The sequence below is a fragment of the Cydia strobilella genome, chromosome 2, assembly GCF_947568885.1.
Source record: "Cydia strobilella chromosome 2, ilCydStro3.1, whole genome shotgun sequence".
Classification (NCBI taxonomy): domain Eukaryota; kingdom Metazoa; phylum Arthropoda; class Insecta; order Lepidoptera; family Tortricidae; genus Cydia; species Cydia strobilella.
Window position 1 is genome coordinate 26,175,692 of NC_086042.1, and position 24,974 is coordinate 26,200,665.

Here is a 24,974-nt window from a genome sequence, read left to right on the forward strand (position 1 = left end):
CTGAATAATTTCGTTTGCAGTCTATCTGATTTTGCGTAAATATTTGCAGTTTTTGGCCAATCTCTATGCTCGTTTAGTCGGGCCTTCTACTTATATGACCCTTGCAACAACACTAAACATTGTTAGAATTATAAATATTGTGTTCTAATCTAATATACGCGCGAGTCGTATATACGTGAAGGTGGGTGCATATCCTTGTCATTTCTGGTTCAAATCATCACGTTTCACTTTTTCCACAGGCATCATTTTAGACCCAGGAAAATTCGCTAAAATTAAAAAAAGTTTTTTTACATGCAACACAAGACATTTCTAGATATATTCCCATTGAGATAGGGGAATTCGGAAATGGCACATCACTGTTCGTGCATGTACGAGTTTATGGTCATTAAGCCGCGGCATGATGACGTAATGTTAGCTTTAATGTTGGTAATTTTATAGCAAACGATCGCTTTTGGTGGGAATACAGGAATTTATAAGTTTTGATTTGATGGACTTTGTTTACTGGCGTCCCAGTCGATATAGAAAGGCATTCAAATTTAAAAATCTGATCATGATTTGACATTACTTTTATATTACGCGTTAGTGCCTATTTTTACCACCTTATGCGCTGCGATCGCATTATTTATCCCCAACGCACGGTGCCAATATACCGAACTTAATATGATATTTTCGTAACTCAATGGAAAATTAGATACATATTATTATTATTTTACCCACATTGGGATTTCTCATTTATCTCGCTTAGAATGAAGACCTCTTACTTACCGGACCGGTATGACAATCTGACAAAAAAAACTGCAAAAAATAAAAATCGGCCCTAAAAGTAAAATCTCTTGATTGTCCTCGTTATTACTTGTGAGTTGTGTATCCACCTAACCCCAATATTCCATTAACTGCACAACACAGCTCTAACTAAGCCAAATGTAGCAAGTAAAGACTGCATGTAAATATTCATGCCGCCAGACCATCGGGGAATTGACCAATTTAGTAAGAGCCTTCGGTCTTCGGGATAAAATCGGATCAGGATGGACAAAATAGACATCGAAATTACTAAAAGGTTTTTTTATCTTGTTTAGAGATGGACCGAATATTCGGTTATTAATCGGTATTCGGCAAGAATTTCAATGTTCGTGTACGCCGAAATATTCGATTAAAATGCCGAATTTGGAAAATATTTGTTTATAGTATTAATAGCGGCCTAGCTCTCTAACTGCTAATTAAATTGTTTTCGGGTGGATGTTAAGGTTCGGTTCGTAAGATCTGAACCGTTCGGCCGAATATTCGTATTTGGTAAAGTCCATGTTCGGCCCATCTCTAATCATCTCTAATTATCCAATCTATGGTTATACTATTGTTGTAATATTTCATTTCTTGACCCGACTGTCTTCAATATTTAATTCCTATAAACATTCACCCAATTTGCCTAAATAATACATCAACTTTTGTCTAAAGGGGCCCACTGATTACTAGTCCGCCTAACGATATCGGCCTGTCAGTTGTTAGGAACTGTCAAATTTTTGTTCTTAACAGGCTGATATCGTCCGGCGGACTGATAATCAGTGGGCCCCTTAAGAGCCTATTTCCCACTGTCCTTAGCGTCAAGTTGACACCTATTGTGTCAGGAACACGGGAGGGGTCCTAATGCACTGGTCCCGGGCAACCTTGACCCACTGCAAGTAGGTCGCTCTGCCCGGCCTACATTATGCATTTTGTATATAGGTACTGTTCGAAAATTGTCCGTGTCCGCTCAAGATGAGGGGAATGGGGGGTTTTATGGTATTTTTTGTGTAAGGAGGAAATAGTGATTGTATATTTTGGTTCAGATTTAGTTAGGGTCAAGAATGATGGTGCTTTGGGGAAACTAAAACAGCGCTTTATACTTCATCAACTTACGCCGCGCTTCTACAACTAAGGCCTCTTGGAAAGTTGTGCTAAATTATAATAATAAAGTACAGCGAATTTAATAAATATTCGTAATTTCGTAGTGATCTCGTTTCTGAATATTTATTTCTAGATGTCATTTAGAATAATGGGGTGTCCGGGACACTTGTGTCTTTACTTCTTGGACACCGTGTCCCAGAAGTACCTAAAGAGACAAATTTATTTTCAAGATATGTTGCTATGTTGGTAATTTAAGGTAAACATTAAAAGTAATGATTTTGGTTGAAATTAGTAACCAAATGTATTAAATTAGATTGATACCGAATTTGATCCCATGACAACTTGATTTTTTAGGGTTCCGTACCCAAAGGGTAAAAACGGGACCCTATTACTAAGACTCCGCTGTCCGTCTGTCTGTCTGTCACCAGGCTGTATCTCATGAACCGTGATAGACTACACATACACTTGAAATTTTAACAGATGATGTGTTTCTGTTGCCGCTATAACAACAAATACTAAAAAGTACGGAACCCTCGGTGCGCAAGTCCGACTCGCACTTGGCCGGTTTTTTTTTTATTGTTCGCGGCCAGTCACATTACGGCTGTTCCCGATTTGGCAGCCAGTCCTTTGGCCATACCAAAGAGTAAAAACGGGACCCTATTACTAAGACTCCGCTGTCCGTCTGTCTGTCTGTCTGTCACCAGGCTGTATCTCATGAACCGTGATAGACTACACATACACTTGAAATTTTTACAGATGATGTATTTCTGTTGCCGCTATAACAACAAATACTAAAAAGTACGGAACCCTCGGTGCGCGAGTCCGACTCGCACTTGGCCGGTTTTTTTTTTATTGTTCGCGGCCAGTCACATTACGGCTGTTTCCGATTTGGCAGCCAGTCCTTTGGTCATACAGAGTAAAAAATTTCGTAAAAAAAAATTGACTTTTAGTTAAACATTACACTAGTTTGTCTAGCTTTTGCTTGAAGAAAGTGTTTTACTATATCCTTTTTAATATGAGACTGGTAAAATAAAGGCAATTGGGAATAATCCTATTAGCATGTGCTTCATATTCTTGTCATTCATTTTGTAAAACTAATATGCAATAACGAAATTCCAGCTTTAAATGACAGATAACGAAATCGTAGACGCAACGACAGCAAAACTTTTCACTTGTTTTAAATAAAACTTTCACCCAGTAAGACTTTGAAAGTTGTCTCTTTACTTCTGGGACAGGCGGACAGCCTTTTTAATTAAAACATCAGACACTTTCAGAAATGTATTGAAGTGAGCTCACAATTCACTTCAGAACTGAGGGGCGCCATATAGAGCAACGAATCAGACACAAGGAGCGTAAAAAGATTACAAAGTCTGTACTATCGATTTTGTTCATTTAACCTCTCGTGCTAATATTGATACCCGAGCAAACGAAAGATTCCAAAATTGAACCAGGAGCGTAGCGCACATCACAAAAATTTTGACCACACCAACACAAGTAAAATACTAACTGTAAAATATCAAACAAAATCAAAGCAAATCAATTCAAAATGAATGTTATTAAATATTTATCATTCAAAATCATTTAAACGTCAATTTTACCAGCCAACATAAGGAAACAATTCAAAATTTGCATTTGATTACTTTACCCCGCATGTGGATAAAATGTAACTTTATCATCAGTTTTTGAACAATCAAGAGAGCCTTCACCATCTGGTGTGGTGAAAAGTAATTTTTCACATCACCTATTCGAAAAGGGAACTTTTCTTCCCTGCTAGGAGGGATCAAAGTGGCACTTTTCTGTTCAAGGACATTTTGTTGCCAGTATGAAATATTGACACAAAGACATATGAGATTAGTATGCATATAATCGATTACAATTTCTTTATAATCGATTACGTGCATACAATTTTTCTAACTTAAATAATATTTTGTTGTAATTCTAAATAATAAATGTAGTTAGCGTATTTTAAATTAATAAATAGTTTATTTAAATTACGTAAATTAATTAATTCGCGTAATATTTACAAAGAAACGTAAAAAAACATTAGTTTAATAATTTTATTTTTATTTTGACATTTTAGGTCTCCTTAAACGCAGCTATACTTGTCTATGCAATTTTAAAAGTTTATATTTAAAAAGTTTTGTACAAATATTCCACAAAGCATAATTATGCGGTTCTGTATTGTGTATAAATTTGTAAATACTTAGTTTAACCCTTAAATGCATAATGATGTATATATGCATCGTATATTTGATGGTCCGTGGCTCAATATGCAGCTATCCAAAATCACATTTATTACTTTTATACAGCATGACACATCTATTTCAATTTATTAAAAAGTTATACAAAAAATCATGCATTTAAGGGTTAAATCAATAACTTTATGATAATAAATATAAGTGATATCAGTCTTCATAATAGTGTTCTTCCGAAGATTTGGTTCAAAGGGGTAAGAGCTAATTTGTTACCAGAAAAATCTACAAAAATAATGTACTTGATTTTCAATGTATCACTTTAGGTGTTTGCTGCTGTCTTTGAAAAGATATTAGGTACATAATTATGAGCTGTAGGTACTTTTAATTTGTCACTACAGTCACGTCTGAAAATATCCATACGGACAAAGTGCCAGAAGTATGTACCATTACTAAGGTCGTGTATACATATTTTTCGCACTTTGTCCGTATCGATCTTTGCTTAAAATAATAATGTTTTGAAACCTAATATATGTATGTAATTTCCTCATAGGTGATGTGAAAAGCAGTATGTGTCACATGGTAGCAAAATTATTTTCACCTTGGGCGTTAACACTTGAATCCCTCACTACGCTCAGGATTCTATGTTAGAATCCCTCGCTACGCTCAGGATTCTATTATAGAATCCTTCGCTTCGTTTAGGATTCAATTGTACGCCCTTGCCGTAAATATGTCATTTTGCTCCCTTGTGACACAATCTACTATTCTCGGTATGTATGTACTTATACATAATTACTTTCGCAGAGGAGTGTCGACAATGTGTCTACATTACAATAAAGTCAAGCTATAAAAGGGTTTAAACTTTACATAACGGAAACATTGCATTCAGTAGATTTTACATTTCCAATCTATTACCTACAGTTTTTGCATAACAAACGAATGATTTTGGTAGGTAAAGTTAGTTTTAGTTGACTAGTTTTAAAAAGCAGGTGTAGGTGCACCAATTTTAAATAAGCGACCATGTCAACATTACTACGGATGATTGAAACTTCGCCGCTACATTTTTCAAATTTGTCGCCTTTCTCTACTGACATGTTTGTATAACAGACTATAGCTGGCAATACCCCGCATGCGATAGGGACGTCCTGCCAACCCCTTCCGGTAGAGGGTTATTGCTTATCGGTTTCTGCTTCAGTAACCACCAACGTGGCATACTGGATGGGATATCCGGTAGGCATGTACACTTACGAGTATAAGTCAAGTTCGGATTCGTCATGAGGGTCGTGAAGTTGGAATCTCGACACAGTGTGAATTTTTACCCGACCACCATTCCATCACTACCATCAACATTTATAAATTATATTTAGTTAGTATTTAGAATAAGTTTTTATTTATTTAACTATCGATTACGAACACATTTCATAGTGCATTTTATATTGTTTAAACGGTATTCGATAGCTTGGTTTTAGCAAAGATAGATATAACTCCGTAATAGATAGATACAGTCTAAGGAAAAAACGTGCCTCGAAAATCAAGAAAATTTGATTCTCGTTGAGAGGGCGCTACTAGTTTTGGCCTACAGTCGAATAGATGGCGTTGACGGTTTCGTTTGTTATTTAACAATTTTACCGCATATCAGTGAAAGAACATGGGTCAAAATCATAAAAATAATTAATGCAAATAAAAAAAATCATTTATCTATATTTAAATACATTCTATCGTATTTTTATAAATCATTTTTAGTTTTAAAGTGTGTCGACAGATGGCAGTGAATTTACTGGGGTTACAAAATTTACTATGACAGTACCGCTCTAGTATAAGTTACTCTATGGTTTTAGCATTTGATTTATCAATATTCTTGTGGGGCTTGTTTTCCTCTTTTTAGTGTGCAGTCGGGTTTTTTGTTTTTTTTTTATAATAATTATTTTTTAATTATTTTGTGGTGAGCGTTTCGACTGAACATACCTTCACCAAGGAGTTCTGGCCGAAGAGTGTCAAGTTCCGCGGCCGGCTCTCTGACACTGCGGGGTTGCGTAAACGTAATGCATCGCAGCCATAATTGTGTGTTTTTAGTTTTAAGATATATTTTATAATAATATGTATGCTAATTTTAAGGTATTTGTCTATTGGTCAATAGTTGACTGAAAATAAAGATTTCCATTCAATAATATTTAAATGTATACTTTGGCCCAGGACTGTCTCATTTCAAACATACACAGAGATAATCATATTGTCTTTGTCTTACGCTACTACTAGCACCCAAAAGAAATGCATGAGTATCCTTTTCCCCAGTCCATAACATTTATGCGAAAATACATTCCCGACGGATGACACACCGTAATCTTGTTACTGTGCCTCAGCTGTCCATTTGTCTATCAACAGACTGTATCTTAAGAACTGTATTTAGGTAAACGATTGAAAATACATACATATTTTTTGCTTTTTTGATTTTTATAACGGCTAAAAACTTACAAGTCCTACAACAGATTAGTACAATAAAAACCGGACTAGTGCGAGTCGGACTCGCCCACCGAGGGTTGCGTACTTTTTAGTATTTGTTGTTATAGCGTCAACAGAAATACATCATCTGTGAAAATTTCAACTGTCTAGCATCAGCAGCTATCACGGTGCATGAGATATGAGATACAGCCTGGTGACAGACGGACAGACAAACGGACAGCGGAGTCTTAGTAATAGGGTCCCGTTTTTATCCTTTGGGTACGGAACCCTAAAAACAGTAAGGTGTGAAAAGGTATTAAGGAAGAAAAAAATGGGCGTTACAGAAGCCTTGGGACAAAAATCCCACTCGGTTTTTTTTTTCACTGTAGTGTCGAAACTACTTAGAATACTACGAAAACTATTGAATATATGTAGGCGCGTTGAGAGCATGTCATAAGTTTCCGACATCGTATGAATAACATGGGTATGAAACCCCTGTCACGGCGACTGTTCCTCGTAACTAGAACGTAATATCATATGACAGCCTGAACGCAAATACCTGGGAGAATTTCGACAAAATCGGATCTTGTAGACACGTGTCGCTTGTGTCCTCGCTTCTAGATACCTAGGTACTTATACAAATTTAATATAACCGGCGCCTCTTTAACGGAGTACCTGTAGGAATAAATATCATGAGGTTGTCTACTTGTCTAGAAGAGATCGTTTATACTACTACTAGTACTTATAGCGGTAAAACAGGCTGTTGATAACTTTATTAACAGGCGGTAAAACCGGCTGTTGTTTATTGGGACGAAATTATTTTCGTTGTTTTGTTTCTGACCACCCTGTCACGCTTGTATTTGTGTCTTTTATCAAATAAATTAAAAAAATCGAATGCTATTGCAACTTTCTAGTTGTAGATTATAATTTACATGAGAAAAATTAAAAAAAAAAAAATTTCATACAAAAAGCCCGTCACATTTTTTGGGGACAGTTGTTAAGCTGTCACGCAGCGTCTTAAGAGGCCACTGACTATCAGTCCGCCGGACGATATTGGCCTGTCAGTTGTTCGGAACTGTCAAATTTTTGTTCTAACTGACAGGCCGATATCGTCCGGCGGACTGATAGTCAGTGGGCCCCTTTTTACGTAAGCGAACAACTCACGAACGCGAAGCGATGCGGCGCGGCGCGGCGCACTGTGGTCCCAAATCGAGAAAAGTGGGACATTGCTTATTTCGCCACACAAAAAAAACACATTCGATATGGAATTTGATAAAAAAAATGATTACTCTTTGCCATTTTCCAACAAAATGCGTATTAGCAGTAAAAATAAAATTGTAATCTATGGAGAAATTGGAGAAGAATTTTTCTCAAAAACGAAGCCGAACACAATTTTTAAATTTGAATATGTTCTAGTACATAAATGCTATGCTATCCAGCCATATTTTTATTTTTGTAAACAAGCTGCGGCAGCCTTTGCCGAGCGGGTGAATTTTGAATTTTTGAGTACGGAGGTGGTACGGAGACTGATTAGCAAATTGAGTAAAATATGACATGGCTTATTTCGCTACAAAAAAAAATTGTATTTGATAGAAAATGAAATTTAAAAAAATAATTACTTTATGTGATTTTTCATAAAAACGAGTAAATGTGGTTTAAAAAAAATTATGAAAATTAAAATGACTTTAGTAGTAAAATACTTTTGATGCGTAGGCTGATTCGCTACTTTTGATGATGGTTTAAGAATTTGACTGATTATAGTACTGACCAGCCAAGCTCATTTAGCGATTAGATCGGTTATGATGACGCACCGTAAAAGCCATTTACTAATAGGTACTACTAATGAGTTGTACAAGTCGTCTCACGTTAACAGACAAATGGTCACTACTATCAAAGAGGATATATAGAATAGAGGAGTACTGTCGTAGTAAATTTTGTAACCACAGTAAATTCACTGTCATCTATCGACACACGATTAAAATTAAAAATGAAGATGGTTAAAAATACCATACAATGTATCTCTGTAAATGTATGTATATGTATGTATGTGTGTGTGTGTGTGTGTGTGTGTGTGTGTGTGTGTGTGTGTGTGTGTGTGTGTGTGTGTGTGTGTGTGTGTGTGTGTGTGTGTGTGTGTGTGTGTGGTGTATGTATGTGTAATGTATGTATGTGTGTATGTATATGGATAAATGATTGCATTTATTATTTTTATATAATTTTGACCCATGTTCTTTCACTAATATAATATAACAAACGAAACCGTCAACGCCATCTAGTCGAGAATAGGCCAAAGGTGGTAAAACGTGGTGGCGCTATCTGTTCGATAATCAAATTTTCTTGATTTCCGAGGCACGTTTATCCTTAGACTGTATCCATCTTATACGGAGTTATATAAATCTTTGCTACTATGGAGAAAAAATGGTATCTTCTTATTGTCAACCTTTCAACGGGAATATATTGCAACTGTTTACCCCGACCTTACATACGGTGCTGAATGCTGGCCAGTGAAAAAAGTCCATACCACTAAAGTGCATACGACGGAGATGAAGATGCTGAGATGGGCGGGAGGTGTCACCTTGTTAGACAGGGTCAGAAATGAGTTCATCCGTGGCAGTTTTAAAGTCAGACCCATTGAGGAGAAACTCGCTGAAACCCGTCTAAGGTGGTATGGACACGTAATGAGGAGACCCGAGGATCATATGACCAGAAAGGTCCTCAGTATAAACACCGGTCCGAGGAATCCCGGTAGACCCCTTCAAACTTGGATGTCTGTCATCAACAATGACCTAAAGAAAGCCCAAATCAACGACACGACGACCCAGAACTGAAGAGTGTGGCGAAGATTGACGAGGAGAGCCGACCCCAAATGAAATGGGACGTGGCTAGGCAAAGAGAGAGAGATATTGCAACTGTTTAAGTTGCATACAGAGTTATAATTATGGTTAACGCTCCATGTAAAAAAAGGTGTAAAAGTTGTGAGTATTAACAGTTACGAATTTTGCCTTGAACTTGAATTATATTGTTAATTCGGCACCATATATGACGTTCAGCGATGATAAATACGTTGCAAAAATTAATCACAATAACTGATTTCATACTAAAACACTTACGGTTACAATTTAAGATGAATTATTTTGATACAACTAAATTTTGAGTGCAAATACCGGACGCCGGTTTTACTTTTTAATTTTTTCTGTTTACGACACAGCCAACATGGCAATGATAGTTCCATTTAGCCAAATAATTGCCGTTTGGAGGATTTTGCACTTTTATTTTATTGAAAATATTTTAAATATTAATAATCCTAATGTTTAATTATACTGAAATTGCGCCATTTTTAGAATCATATTAACATATGTTTCTTATAGAAAAAAAATATCCATGATTTTTTGTTACTGTCATCAACTCATCATGCGAATTTGATACTGGGTTAACGGTTTAACCCGGGGTTAGTGGGTTGGTGCAAGTGGCGCTTACAATACTTGTGTAAAAATAGGCCGCTTAGTATTATGACAATTAATTATTTTTCAATTTTCTTCACCTATACCCGGGTCAACTTTGACATCTGATAATATAAAAACCAGAAAGTTTTGGCAAGCCGGAGTTCTTGTGAGCTACTTAAAACGATTAGAACTATGCATTTTTCAAATAAAAACTGAATGGGACAAATGAGGGTTTTTAATTTTTAGGGTTCCGTACCCAAAGGGTAAAAACGGGACCCTATTACTAAGACTCCGCTGTCCGTCTGTCTGTCACCAGGCTGTATCTCATGAACCGTGATAGCTAGACAGTTGAAATTTTCACAGATGATGTATTTCTGTTTCCGCTATAACAACAAATACTAAAAAGTACGGAACCCTCGGTGCGCGAGTCCGACTCGCACTTGGCCGGTTTTTAACACATTGTAGATCTGTGTGCAAAATATACGCAGGTTTGCTGTAGGTACTAATACGTAGTATTTATTGCAGAAAGTAAAAATATCGGAAGCTCTGTGCATGAAAGAGAACTTTACTGAATAGACGCTTCCTTAGCGGTTTTAAAGCGATAGGCGACCTGACCTTAATAGTGCGCAGAACTATTAACATAGTTGCAACACTTTAGTTGATGTTACACACTTATTTAACACTGTTATATAACATTGTTTCATATTAATATGGCAGAATAAAAATATCGATAATTGAATTAGAAATTGAAAGTTTAGAAAATAAGGTGATTTTTTTTTGTAATAAAATCGAACGAGATGGTAAAAAGGAAACGTCCTTCCAATTGAAAATGGTTGAAATATCATTGAAGTAATTAGTACTACAGGAAGGACCGTGGGCCGCGTGGGGCCTGGGCCTTAAGACGATAGAAATATAATCGATATTACGGTATAGTACGAGTGTACGTCATAATAAACGTATCTATAGCTAAATATTTAGATCAGTACGGTTTCACTCACTATTATTTTTAGTCGCTTTTGGCGACATGTTTCGGATTCTTCGGAAATCCTTCCTCAGGCACGAGAGACGACTGGTAAATATCAAATAATAGAATTGTATTATTGTATTTGCATGGCTTTTGTCTGTATTATTAGCAAATAAAGAACTGAACTAGGCTGGATCATGTCAGAAACACACACATAAGAGGCACCTTCAAAGTGAGACCTATCCCAGATAAACTACAGGAGAGCCGTCTGCGGTGGTACGGACACGTTATGAGACGACCATCCGACCACATGACCAGGAAAGTGCTAGATATTGAAACTAAACCCCGAGGACGAGGAAGACCCCGAATCACATGGATGTCCGTAGTAGATAAGAACCTCAAAGAAGCCCAAGTCAACAAGGAGACGACCCAGGACCGAGCTGCCTGGAGACGCATGATACGGAGGGCCGACCCCAAATAAAATGGGAAAGGGCCAGCAGGCAAAGAAGAAGAAAGAACTGAATGATGATGATGATGGTGATGATCCTTCCGGCCGATTTCGACCATGGCGACCACTTCGACTCCTAGTAACTAAGCTAACTGTTACAGTTAGCACGGCGCTCGTGCGCCCGAATATGGCTGACATAGCCGATCTTCGAGGCGAAACCTCGCGCACATTGAGAGCACGTGAGGACACCAGCCACATAGTGGTAATGGTAATGAATGGAAGCAGGCTGGCGTGCTTTCCGCTCGTCGCGTTTAGCGTCGAGGTCAACTAAGCGTTGCTCCTCGAAATCGCGGACTTTGTCCTACACCAGCCTGCACCACTCAGGACGCTGTGCTGAACTGAAAACTGAATATATCGTACATAAGTTCCGATAAACTCATTGGTACGGGCGGGGGTTTGAACCCGCGACCTCAGGATTGAAAGTGGCACGCTCTTACCGCTAGATTACAAACGCTTACGAGTAGCCGTTAAAATGTCAGCACTGTTATACAGTCGCCATCAGATATATCGGAGCGGCCGAGGTGCTCAAAAATATCTGAACACGCACCTAGCGCCTTGACAATAGAGGTTTTTTATTGGTATACGTAAACGAGTAACTAATGTCCACGTGCATAAACACTTCTGGTGCGTATTTTAATATCTTTAGGGTACACATTTTCATATATCTTCCTACATTTTGTATGTACTGTGCTTTTTGCTATTAGTCTTGGACCAAGTGGTAAAGCTTGTGTCTTGTCTGTAGATTAGCAGGTTGATCTGCCTACACACAGGTATTGTTGAGGTAGGTGGTCAACTATGTATTATTGATTATTTATAAACATATATTATACATATCTATTATAAACATAACAAGTTAAATCAAAGGAAGGGTTTTTCAATTGTGTTTATGATCCACATAATTATAAATCTTATTTATTTTTGGTATAGTTTAATTTAGTGTTTAATCTAAAATTGTGTTTTAAAACATTACTATCCTGTTCCGTTGAAAGTATTGAAACAAGTATATAGGGTATATCTTAAATATTTAGTAGTTATCTCAGACACCGTAAGGCACTGGTTATTAAAAAAAATGATAGCATAAGAGTCGCATAAAGTTGTTGCGTATGTCCCACACGGGTCCGCCGTGTGGGACATACGCAACAATAAATAAATAAAATATATATCTGTGTATTTTTACGACATCTATATTTATTGTCAATTTATTTTTCCTGTCATAAAATGAGTTAGAGGTACATACATTAATTTACTATACCTGGCTAGGGTGTTTTACGTAACAAGCTAGCGCAACAAGTAAGCAGCCACAAGTACTAGCACTCACCTCCTTGGTTTCAACTCGCTACATTTTCAACCACACAATTTTCTTCAAAAACCGGCACGAGTAAACACGCACATCAAGAAAAAACACTTTAAAAAAACACAATCGATAAATTTACATAAAAATAAACATGCGTCACGGTTTGAATTTTTATTTGATTATATTTAAAATGTCTTCATTTGTGAGGAGTCAATTTTTTTTCGGCCAGCGAGTGTCGTGTGTGGTGAAAATTAGGGTAAAATCGAGTATTATTTTGACAGGGCTGCGAGCCTTGCCTTTGTACGGGGCGCGAGCGGCGCGCAGGCGCCCGATCGATCCACGGGAAGCCATCCAGGCCCAATATTGTCGTGACTTACCTAGCCTAGGCGAGAATTCTCGGGTATACTAGTGCATCTGAGCCTTGAGACCCGTAGCAGCTAGGAGAGGAGCAATCGGTAAGCGTAAGAAGGCAGACATGGTTTGAGTTTCTCGTACAATTTTATGTCAGAAATCCTACACAAGTCGTCGGTGATACCTAATTACCGCATCAATTTTTTTCTCACATTCAATTTTCTTTACACTCAGACATTATATCATCAAAGGCGTGTAGATTACCGCCCTTCGGGGATCATCGGGTAGTTTGCATAATAGTATTTTTTCCGTGTGACAATAATCATATGATCGAACCGAGAAACTCTTACCTTGTAGATGGTTCTCCGGTTTACCAAATGAATCAACACGTCAACCTTCTCTGTAAGCGATTAGAATGGTTATATGTATTTCCATCGCTAACTTAACGCTCGCCTCATACGTACCATTATAAGTAGGTCAGTAACCGTACTACGCGTTGATACTGATTTTAATGAGGCGAGAACTCGTTAAGCAATAAGAACAACAGCATGTATGTTGAACTACATCTACTTGGGTTACCAGATACAAGCTTCAAGTGTCCTGACAAAATTGTTGTCTGAAACGAACTTCCTGACAAGAATTAGCCTAGGGGAAAAGTCTACTTGCACCTACATAGATATACTTTATCCCAAGTCCCAATTCGCATTAAGCTAGCGTGAGAAAAGGCTGAGCTGCCCGTGCCCTAGGAATGTGACTATAGATAGGCAGGTGAGATGATGATCAGAATTCCAAAAAAAAAACTTAGTAACATTTCATTCTATCACCAAAACCTCCTACCTAACACTCCTAACAGTTCCCTATGCCAATATGCCTAACATGTCAGAAAAATTCAAGACATCTAGCAACCCTAGTTACAGATGACACAACTGAACTATTAGTAAGATATTGTCACCTGAGTGAACCAACTTTTTTGTGCAACTGGTTGCCATCACGTTGCCATGATTACGTCTCCTCTATCACACTTTTGACTATCCTCAGGCCCATCATAAAAGAAAGTTTGACAGTTGAATTTTAAATTGCACTATTGATTATATATTTTTAGGAAATATGGTTGAACTTTTTTTGTTTAGAAACCAAAAGAAACAAAAGAAATACAATGTTTTGAATTGAATACGGTTTAAATTACACTGAAGCAATTAGTACTATAGGTAGGACGGTGGGCCTTAAGAGGCCGTAGTCGATTTTGGAGCAAAAATTTTAAATTGATACATTTAGTCGTTGAAATTATACTTGTTTTGTTACGTAATATCTAAATAACAAGTATTGGTTTCTATTAGCACGTTTTCTCATCTTGCCTTCTAATAATGAGGTCGCGAGCGTGCGTCACCGGTAATATGTGAAGAGAAGGGGCAGTTTTTAAAAATTCATCAAAAAATTATGGTGGTAAATTATACAAATTGATGTATAAGAATAGTTTCAGCAAATGTTGTAGATTGTTCAAGTATCCAAATTACGTTGAAATTAAGTCGATTTTTCAGAGAAATTGTAACTTGTTTTGAAGTAATTTCTGGAGAAAATTGAATTCGTTTAACTTTCATTTCCTCGAACTTTAAGTCATATAACAAAAATGTAATCTGATAAAGGTCAAGTAAGAATATGTGGAATATAAATTTACCATTTTTAGCAGTCCAAACTTTACGAAATCTACAAATAAGAGCGACAAAATCAGTGCTTTACGCGCGTTTACCTAAACGTCCTTCAGAAAAAAAATCATTACTAATTTAGTGAGTCTGTTTTCAAAAAATTTATCTGATAAAAGGCAAGATAAGAAGACGTGCTAATAGAAACCAGTACTTATTATTTCAATTTGGTAACAAAAGGTGTACAATTTCATCGAAGAAATCTATCAATTTTACATTTTTGCGACTAAAATCGACACCGGCCTCTTAAGATGCTATAATCGTTTTACGTAAATAACCTGTCATGTCATTATTTGTGCCATTTTCAACCAAGAGGGTACTTATTGTCGGTTGTTAATAAGGCGCTATTTCCATATAGCTTCGATTCGAAATCAACCTTATCGACAAGCGACAATGTGGTACCTTTTTATTGAAAACGTCACATTTCATCCGTACTGTCTCTAGCGTCTGATAACAACATAATCAGTAAACATAAACATTGAGTCATCGTATGTAACGTATGTACTTTACCTTGATCTTAACTATATTTGCACTATGTCATATTGTATCACGTAATGTTATGAATAGGTATTAAACGAAATATGCATTTTCCAAGTGCCGACAAGACGCCATTCAATTATTAGGTAAGATAAAAAAATAACAAAAATATTATAAGCACGGTTTAACCGTTTTTGAGTTTTTTTTTCAGTTCCGTGAAGTTTCGCTTTTTGCGTTATTATTTTGTATGTTTTTTCCGTATCGCATGAAGGTAAGAAACCCTCCATTACGCGTCGTCCTACACGCACTAGACTTGTCAATTTAACACATTTTTATGATCTTACGTAAGAACCGCGTGAATTTAAAAAAAATGCATCTGATATAAAGTGGAAATTCGATCATGTAGGTGTTAACTGCCTTTATGAGCAAGTGTGATGAAATAGAAAAATTGTTGCCGAGGGATGAAAAGAGGCATTTTCTGACGAGAGGATGGCCAGGGCGAAGCTTGCCGAGGTACTCCTAGTAGTCTAATAATCGTTTGAAAACCCAACGACTGGGTTGTTGAGATGGTAATTGCCTAAGGTCTTTATAGATGGCGATGCTGGCGCCATCCAGCATCGCCATCGCCATCAAGACCATATCAAGGCCATAACATTCCAAAAAAACTAAATTTGATTGACAGAGATACCTATTTATTATATTATATTTATTCAACATTACATGTGATGTATATTACAAAAGATGTTAGTTACAGGTAGTTGGTACACGACACCCTGATAGGGCACAAAATGCTAACAGATAGGTACATTAGGTACTTACAATTCTAGCGAATTTAAAAATCATTAATATAATTTATATGCTGCTGCTGGCGCCATCTGTAAAAACCTTTGTCAGTTGCCAACCCCACTGGACTTTTTACTACTACTACGAATAGTACAAATACCTTGCTTGAGCTTTGCTCTGGCAACTATCTCGTCAGAAAATTCCCTTTTTTACGTTGGGGAAATGCGTTTACGCATGCCACCTGGTCCGGGGTAAACAGGGGGGATAACGGACTAACCAGTGGAGGACTACGGTCTAAAACCACCAACGAGTGCCGACTCCGCCTTAGATGGGGTGCCGCAGGGTCGCTATCAGCATTCGACCGCGTGCAATCGTCAGAAACAGAAAAAATCCTAACTTACCTATACATTATTTTATACATTTGACAGGATTATTGACGTCCCGTTCAGTTTCGAACGAAATACAGGCATTTCCATCCAGGCATGTTTGTGGAAATATTATTTTTTTATATTTCGCGGCTCGATATTGCTACATATTGCTATATTGCTACACGATATATAACACTAACCCTACTCATAGTGTTGTGTTCCTGCTGGTGAGTAAGGTTGCCAGAGCTCAACGAGGGTGAAGTGTTAGGGTCGGCAACGCGCATGTAACTCCTCTAGAGTTGCAGGCGTACATAGGCGACGGAGACTGCTTAACATCAAGCGGGCCGTATGCTTGTTTGCCACCGACGTAGTAAAAAAAAATTGCTACCTCTATCGAGCCTGCCAGCCAGTGTACCTACGTAGTACGTACCTGGCAAGCAGGTCCCGCACGCTGCATTGTAACTCGATATTTCCGGACCTGAGGCTTCCGGCGCGAGCTGGAATCGATGACGTCAACCCTTTGTCCTCTTAAGAGCCAACGACTGTTTTACTAACAGTACCTCTGTATGTAACCCCAGTACTTAAATATATTAAGTAAAAATATTTTATATAAAAGTATTTTATTTTATAGTTAAGTAACTGGGGCTATATAGGCACATGGGTTTTCATCACACTTGCTTCTTAGTAAGCGAGCTATTTCACGCATGTGCAGCGGAAGGTAAAGTCAATTTTACTCCCACGGGAGTTATAGCTTTTTTTTATTATATCACTAACTCATACGAACCAAGTAGGTTCTAAGTAAAATGCTTACTTGTTAAAAGTTAAGATATAAAATGAGTTTTACTTTCAAAATGCTAACGTTTATAATTTTATTGTTAACGCCTTGTGTCTTTTACTAGGCATGTTAACGTATATAATAAACTCGGCAATCATAATCCGTAAGGTTGGGTGAGAATAAATAATAACATGCCTAGTAAAAGACACGGCTAACATTCCCGAAATACCTCATTTATCAATACTATGCCTATGCGTGCATTATCTTGGAACATTTCACAAGCCAATTTGAACCTTCTGTCGTTGCTGGAAGGTTCGTTACCGTTCGCGGCGCAACTGTAGAATCTATTAGGCAAGTAACTGTATCATTGCCATATGGTCTTACAAATTGTTTGGGGATATACAATGGAGTTAAGATTTTAATAAATTGTTGGTCATGGTTTAAGTAGTAGAATTGTGTGTGCTAATTTGTACCTGTTTTAGACTTTTTAAAATAATAAATGTCGAATACACATTGGAAAATTGTTTATAATTTAAAATTTAAAACTGTCCCAATTTTTTTTTATTGGTACAGTACAGTACTTTACTACCATACTTCATGGACTTTGCTCAGTGGTAGCAGAATGTACAGTGTGGTAGATATTTTGAGACAATTTTTTTTCCTATTCCTTAAATGAGCTCATGGTTTCAAATAGAAATACATATTATAATTTTTTTGTGGCAGATACATCTTAATTATCTCAGTTATTTGGGCTCTACTGACTGTTATATTTCACTCTGCTATAGTCTCACACCTACCGCAAACCACGTTCGACGTGTTGCCTCTCTGTCGCACTTGTAAATTCGTACGTAAATGTGGCAGCGAGGCAATATCGAACGTGGTTCGCGGTAGGCCCTCTGAACACAAAGCTGTATTTTGCATATGATGCTAAAGAAAAATTAAAAGATGAGGCACAACTACATAGACACCGCATTATGCTGCATTATTTGAATGGTACAATATTTTTTTCCTATTTAGAAGTTAAAAAATTTTTTTAACTGGTCATATTTTTTTATTATTGCCGTATATTTTTTAAGTTTTTCAACTGATTGTGATTAACTGCTCAATATTTAACAAGATTTAGTTATAAAATTCAACATGTGTCAACAACCCTATTGTGGCACACCTGAAATAAGCGGTCCCGCTCCCATACAAAATTTGTATGGGAGCCCTATAAGTGTGGTGACTGCGATTGATTTATGTGCTCTGTCTACTAGTTGCGGTGGTCTGTGTTATAATGTCGATGAATCATATCCCTCCGGCCAGGCGTCCCTACACTACATCTACATCATATCCCTCGTCAATAAGGATAGGTATTGAGGATAACTAAGCAATAGGAACAGGGGCGTAGCTAGAGGATATGGCGCCCGGGGCAGTAACCAAATTTGCGCCCCCTGACGACTGACAAAAGTTTCCCTGCCTTTTGCCCATTTTGGCGCCCCCCTTGGGTGGCGCCCGGGGCACTTGCCCCCTCTGCCCCCCCCCCCCTAGTTACGCCACTGAATAGGAAGCAAACAAGCAGACGAGCCGCCTGATGGGAAGCAGTCATAGCCGCCCATGGACATAAGCAACATCAGAGGAGCCACTTATGCGTTGCCAACCTTTGAGAACCCTAAATACCCGCTTCTTGATGAACCCCATGTCATAGCACAAGGGAAACACCTCAGAAGGTAGCTAATTCCACAACTTGCACGTTCTGGGCAAAAACGAGTGAGATGTCCGCTTGTGTTTGCCACGTGTCAAGAAAAAATGAATAAATAATAAAGTCTAGTTAAAATATAATCAAATTTACCTGAAGACAAGAGTCCCACGGTCTCCTGTGATGGCACATCCATTGCTGCGGATGCTTCGCAACTGTAATAAAAAAGAAAATTCCTAACTACATAAGTAAGAACAAAAGTGGGCCTGTTAAATTAGTTAGTGAAATGACCAGATAGGCTCAAAAACTAACTAAAATGGATACAATACTGATCCATGATGAATAACATTATGAAACTATGTATAAGGTTTCAGTTTTTGCATTTTGGCTATGAAACCCTAAAAACTGTATTAAAAAATACCGGCCAGGTTCTTGGCAGTGAATGTGTTAAATTAGCCAATCAAACGGTCATTGGAATAGAACTGGATTAGGTATTTTTATTTTATTTATGACATAATACATATAGTTTGTCAAAGGACTGTCTCATTTCAAACATAGACAGAGAGAATCATACTACCTTTGTCTTACACTATTACTAGCACCCAAAAGAAAAGGATGAGTAGTTTTTTTTTGTTCTTGAAAATGAAAAAATGTTTATTGGTTCCTTACAAGTAGTTTACAGCATGGGATGGGATCTTCTAGCATTAGATATGCTGGTGACAGAAAACCCCACTCTTCCGAAATCGCTAGGGTATAAACTATTATGTTTGTGTCTTTAAATCTAGTATTTAACACTTAAATCTAAAACTAAAACTAAATACTTCTTTTATTTACTAACAATTTGGTTTAACCAACTGGTTTTGGTATATGTGAATGTTTTATGATATAATGATACATTAATCTCTTAATTACGTATTTATTATCAACAATACAATAAACCAGATATTCTACTACCAGGAAATTTAATGTAGAAGCTTAAGATGCTCGCTCAAATCAAGCCACAGCCACTGAAGGCCATACATATTTTCAATTTACAACATCTTTTATATTGCATATAATTGACTGCTTTATTGCTGCATTATAATTGTTATGTAACTATAATTCTATTATCTAGATCAATTTGATTGCAACACCATTATGATATTAATTAATTATAGGATATCAACTATGATACAATGTTGTCTTGCATGACACGGAATAGCTTATCTAGCAAATGGACTTTTTGACATACTTAAGTGTCTAATAATGTAAATTAATGAACAAAGATACTGTTTCCTTCACTGTATACATCTAAATCATTTAGGACCATGTTTAATAACAAACAGTACTGAAAATATATACAAATGAGTGTTGTGTTAAGGGTTTTCACCTAATTTCAACTTTATAATTATAAACTAAAGAAGATGGATAACTAAAACACTAATACGCTGGTCAAAATAACATAAGATGTACCAATTCAAAAACTCACCAAAATTTACTTCCACGGTATGTCTACTGCGACTCCGCGACAACATTCACATTGCAATACGACTGTATTCTTACACAACAAGCCTCTCGTATGTTTTTCCCAACAATTACCAGGAAATATTTAAACAATGGGATCTAAATTTTATGCGAAAATACACTTTCACATCATCGGGTCAGCCACCTACACAACAGAAACAGTTATTCAACTTAGAACACCTTTTGCACAAGCGCCTAGTATTAGTCCGATTGGGATTATAAACATATCAATTCTTCAATAACACTTTAGTACAATACAGATTCTAAACAACTTTGTTGGAATGTAGTAAAATAACTTTAAAACTTCCTTCGACTACTTTTCTACCTTTGACAGGTAGGACGACGGCATTGACGGCAACGCCGACAAATTTTGGCTACGACCTTTCCCGTGTGACATGTACACAACTCCGTGTTTCAAGGTGCTGTCATGAAACGGTGCTTCTCTTTCGTTCTTCATTAAATTGACAGAGATAGAAATATGAAAAACTTTTATGTGTGCTTGATTGGAAAACAAATTTAAAGTTGCCAGTATACTCTGATTTCTCCACGAATTAAGGTGAAATTGTGAGGGGCGTATTCTTTAAGTAAGAATATCATTGTATTTCAATCGATATTTTTTTTTTATATATGTAGGGTATTCGATTCATTGAATTATTATTATATTATGATAGTTCTTAATGCAATATACGAGTTTTTGATTTTCTGGCAAGCAGCTTTGTCAGTAGAAAAGGCAGCAAATTTGAATTATATAGGCACGAAGGATCGATCTCCCATTCAAATTTTGAATTTCGCGTTTTTTTCTACTATCAAAGTGAGTATACCAGTTCAATTCAAAATAGGAATTGGAAAATTTTCTTTGAATAATGGCAATACTAAATAGTGAAAACGTTTTGTTACTGCAAAATATTTGTTCATCTGGGTAACATCGGTTGATTTTATAATGCCTTAAAAATACGTTTTCAGTAATAAATAATGTATAGTTGCTCAAACCAAATTGTCAGTAAATAAGAACAAAAAAACATAGTCATCCTTTTCTTTTTTCGTGCTAATACTAATGTTAGACAAAGATTGTATAATTCTCTCTCTCTCTCTGTCTATGTTTTAAATGACAGTCCTTTAACATACTATACATGGAGACTGTATAAAGGAGCCAAATCTCTATGTATGAAAAGTGTCCATCAAAAAACAGTAATTAGGCGGCGCCACCATACACCGAAATACTACCAAAAACAACCTACGTAATTTGGTCGGGTTATTTGTTGCCTTATATGGTTCATGTTATACTCATGTCCCAGAGCCTAACTAGCGCCACCGGAGAGATTAGGAACTATTATTTAAAGCTGAAAGCGGTCACTTTTGCAACAATTCTGCCATAAGAGATTGGCATCCTTTCTATACCATCCATAATGCCAAGTGCTGTGTCAAGCCATTCATTCTGCCTGCCGTCATTCTCACTGCGGTTTGTGCAAAGTTAGCGTGGACAATCTAGGGCTCTTTTCAGAATAATAAAAAACGGCCAAGTGCGAGTCGGACTCGCGCACGAAAGGTTCCGTACCATTACTCAAAAAACGGCAAAAAAATCAGGTTTGTTGTATGGGTACTTAAATATAGTATTACCTATATGGATGGTATTGAAAGGATCGCAATCTCTTATGGCAGAATTGTTGCAAAAGTGACCGCTTTCAGCTTTAAATAATAGTTCCTAATCTCTCCGGTGGCGCTAGTTAGGCTCTGGGACATGAGTATAACATGAACCAACAAATAACCCGACCAAATTACGTAGGTTGTTTTTGGTAGTATTTCGGTGTATGGTGGCGCCGCCTAATTACTGTTTTTTGATGGACACTTTTCATACATAGAGATTTGGCTCCTTTATATAGTCTCCATGCTTGGCATGAAAACTTAGCGCGGTCCGAATCTATCAACATTTTTCTTGGGATTTCTTTCCCAGCTTTTTTTTTAGGGATAAGTACTTTAGGGATCAAATTTCACGCAAGATGGCGTTGTTGTATGTACTAAAAATCCTGCATCATGCTGCGGTGTTTAGTACATACATAGAACTTTTAAAATAGTTTGTGCCCGGGATTCGAGGAGAAGTTAAACAACCACAACAACAACCTTGTAAAACAATTAATTATTGTTAGGATTACACCCAGATGGCGCAGATCTATGTAGTAAAAATCTAGAACAAATGAACAGACTTATAATGGAGTGCTCACTAAGCTCACACGCCACGATGGCCACGATAGATGACTGTGACACTGCAAACCTACAAGTATGGAACTACAAGGATGCAGAGGGTCTTCCACGAAAATCGAAAATCGTAACTTTGTTATCTGGCTAATATCGCTCGAATATGCACGAGTGATGTTTAGAGATGTAGATTACGAATACTCGATTTTGCGGTAGTTCCTCAGGACGTAGTACAGTTTGAGATAAGTAGTTCGTTGTATGATATCGAACTTAAATTCAATTATACCTAGCTCAAACGCAATAGTTTTTTTAAGGTATCGTAATAGTTTCAGGCCTTACAAAGCAAAAGCTTCGCTTCATCCGAAGTTTTCAGACTACGACGACATCAGATTTTTAAGTTTTGGGATAATTAATGAAAAAACATTTAAAAAAATATTATTTATTCTGTTCTCCCTTTTAACATAATGACTCGAAACTTTTAAAGTAAATAGATAAGTAGATTGCCGTTAATACAAATAGATTTTTCAATATTTACACCTTTGGTTATCAGGTAACTACTTAACTAGGTAAATAATTACAAAAATACTAAATATGTAAGTCCCTTAAATTCTTACAATAAGTTATTCTACTTATTTTCAAATACTTAGGCTACATACGTTTGCGTATACATATTAATTTATTCATTGCATGTTGAACATTCATAATCATTAAATTCAATATTTAATTGTATACTAAAGACTTAAACTTAAATCGGCGAGATAAATTTAATGCCACCAAGGGAATATCTTTACGCTCGTATTATCAGAGCTCGTATCTGTTCACAAGATTAATCTCATAAAATAAGAAAAAAAAGTTCGCTTTCCAAAACAGTAAAAAAAATATATGATTCAAACGATCACAGAGCCACATCCTTATATTTCCCCAAATCGTCCGACTCGTTCCCAACGGAATTATGGCTGTGCCTCAACCCTTGCCCATAGAATGCTCTTTCTCTCGAGTTGCTAAAATGATACGGATCATGTCTTAGCAAATTAACGCCATAGGCGTCGTCTCTGGGGTAAAATCTAGGATCATAGTCAGGGGGATAGTGCATTCTAGGGTCGTAATATTGTTGTCTATAGTACGGGTACGCCATCTCGCTCTTGCAGTCAGCTCTGTCTTCATATTCGTAGTCTTTAGCCGGGTATTCGTCGGCGAAAGCGCCGACGATGGAGTGTCTGCGCTTGTAAGGGTTGTCGTAGGGGCCGGAGCGCGGGCCGACCCACGTCCCGTACATCTGCGGGTAGCCGCCGGGCTTCGGGCAGCCGCGCAGGCTGGCCGCGTACTGTCGCTCGGCCAGATGTTGCCAGTAGGCTGGGGGTGGCGGCGGCATGTGGTAGCCCTGGTTGAAGGACTGGCGTGATGCAAGGTGCCGCCGCAGGTCGGGCATGGAGCCAGATTTGCCTGGAAATAAATGCGTTTTATTAGCGTAATTATAAAACACAAAAAAATCTAAGGGTTTTCTTCGATGGTAAAAGCTTTTCGTCTACATTGCAACATCACCGGCCTCATTCATAGGTTGGAACATCCTTACTTAGTAAAATGGACTATGCAAGTTAAGAGACACATTAAAAGTGATATTTTACACCTTATAAGAAAGTAAAAAGAGGGGTGGAATTGAGATAATTAATGAAGTGCCTGCTAATTTGTGTGCATAATATGCTCAAATTTAATGATTGCTATGAGAATTTTTCCAGGCGCTATACTTACTTTAGCTGCTGTTACTAAGTCCACGCAGACGAAGTCGCGGGCAAAAGCTAGTAGGGAATATTACGCGAAACTCTGGATAGGGGGCGCCAGGGCGCCACTACCACAATCTGAGGGTCTATCGTGAAACAAGAAAATTTCTTTATCTAATATAATATCTGTCATTCTTGCATATTCGAGCGATAAAGAGGCAGATAGCGAATTTTCGGATTCAAAACTAACCGCCTTGATGCATCAATGTCATATTTTATTTTATTATCTCTGAAAACTTGTCAAAAACCAGTTAAAGGTAGAGTATGTATAAGTTACTCTATGGTTTACTAAAAGGCTAGCTAGAAGCTAAAGCTGCACTCTGTTCTATTCTGTGGCAGAACATTGCAGTACTAGCATATATCATGGAGACTGTATAAAGGAGCCAAATCTCTATGTATGAAAAGTGTCCATCAAAAAACAGTAATTAGGCGGCGCCACCATACACCGAAATACTACCAGAAACAACCTACGTAATTTGGTCGGGTTATTTGTTGCCTTATATGGTTCATGTTATACTCATGTCCCAGAGCCTAACTAGCGCCACCGGAGAGATTAGGAACTATTATTTAAAGCTTAACGCGGTCACTTTTACAACAATTCTGCCATAAGAGATTGCGATCCTTTCTATACCATCCATAGCATATAC

At 37.2% G+C, this 24,974-nt stretch overlaps 2 protein-coding genes across 2 annotated transcripts in view; both read right to left on the reverse strand.

Annotated features, from left to right (window-relative positions):
- The window catches only part of LOC134754556 (rho guanine nucleotide exchange factor 18), a 66,972-nt gene extending 46,141 nt beyond the window's left edge, over positions 1-20,831 (reverse strand). Inside the window, exons 1-2 of the mRNA XM_063690866.1 lie at positions 20,322-20,831; positions 19,007-19,068 (exon numbers count right to left, since the gene is read on the reverse strand). Coding sequence (XP_063546936.1) covers positions 19,007-19,049 — 43 coding nt within the window. The 5' untranslated portion in view covers positions 19,050-19,068; positions 20,322-20,831. The remainder of the gene's footprint in view (positions 1-19,006; positions 19,069-20,321) is intronic.
- A 2,141-nt stretch (positions 20,832-22,972) lies between these two features.
- Positions 22,973-24,974, reverse strand: part of LOC134754547 (uncharacterized) — a 35,702-nt gene continuing 33,700 nt past the window's right edge. The window contains exon 7 of the mRNA XM_063690853.1: positions 22,973-23,992. Coding sequence (XP_063546923.1) covers positions 23,445-23,992 — 548 coding nt within the window. The 3' untranslated portion in view covers positions 22,973-23,444. The remainder of the gene's footprint in view (positions 23,993-24,974) is intronic.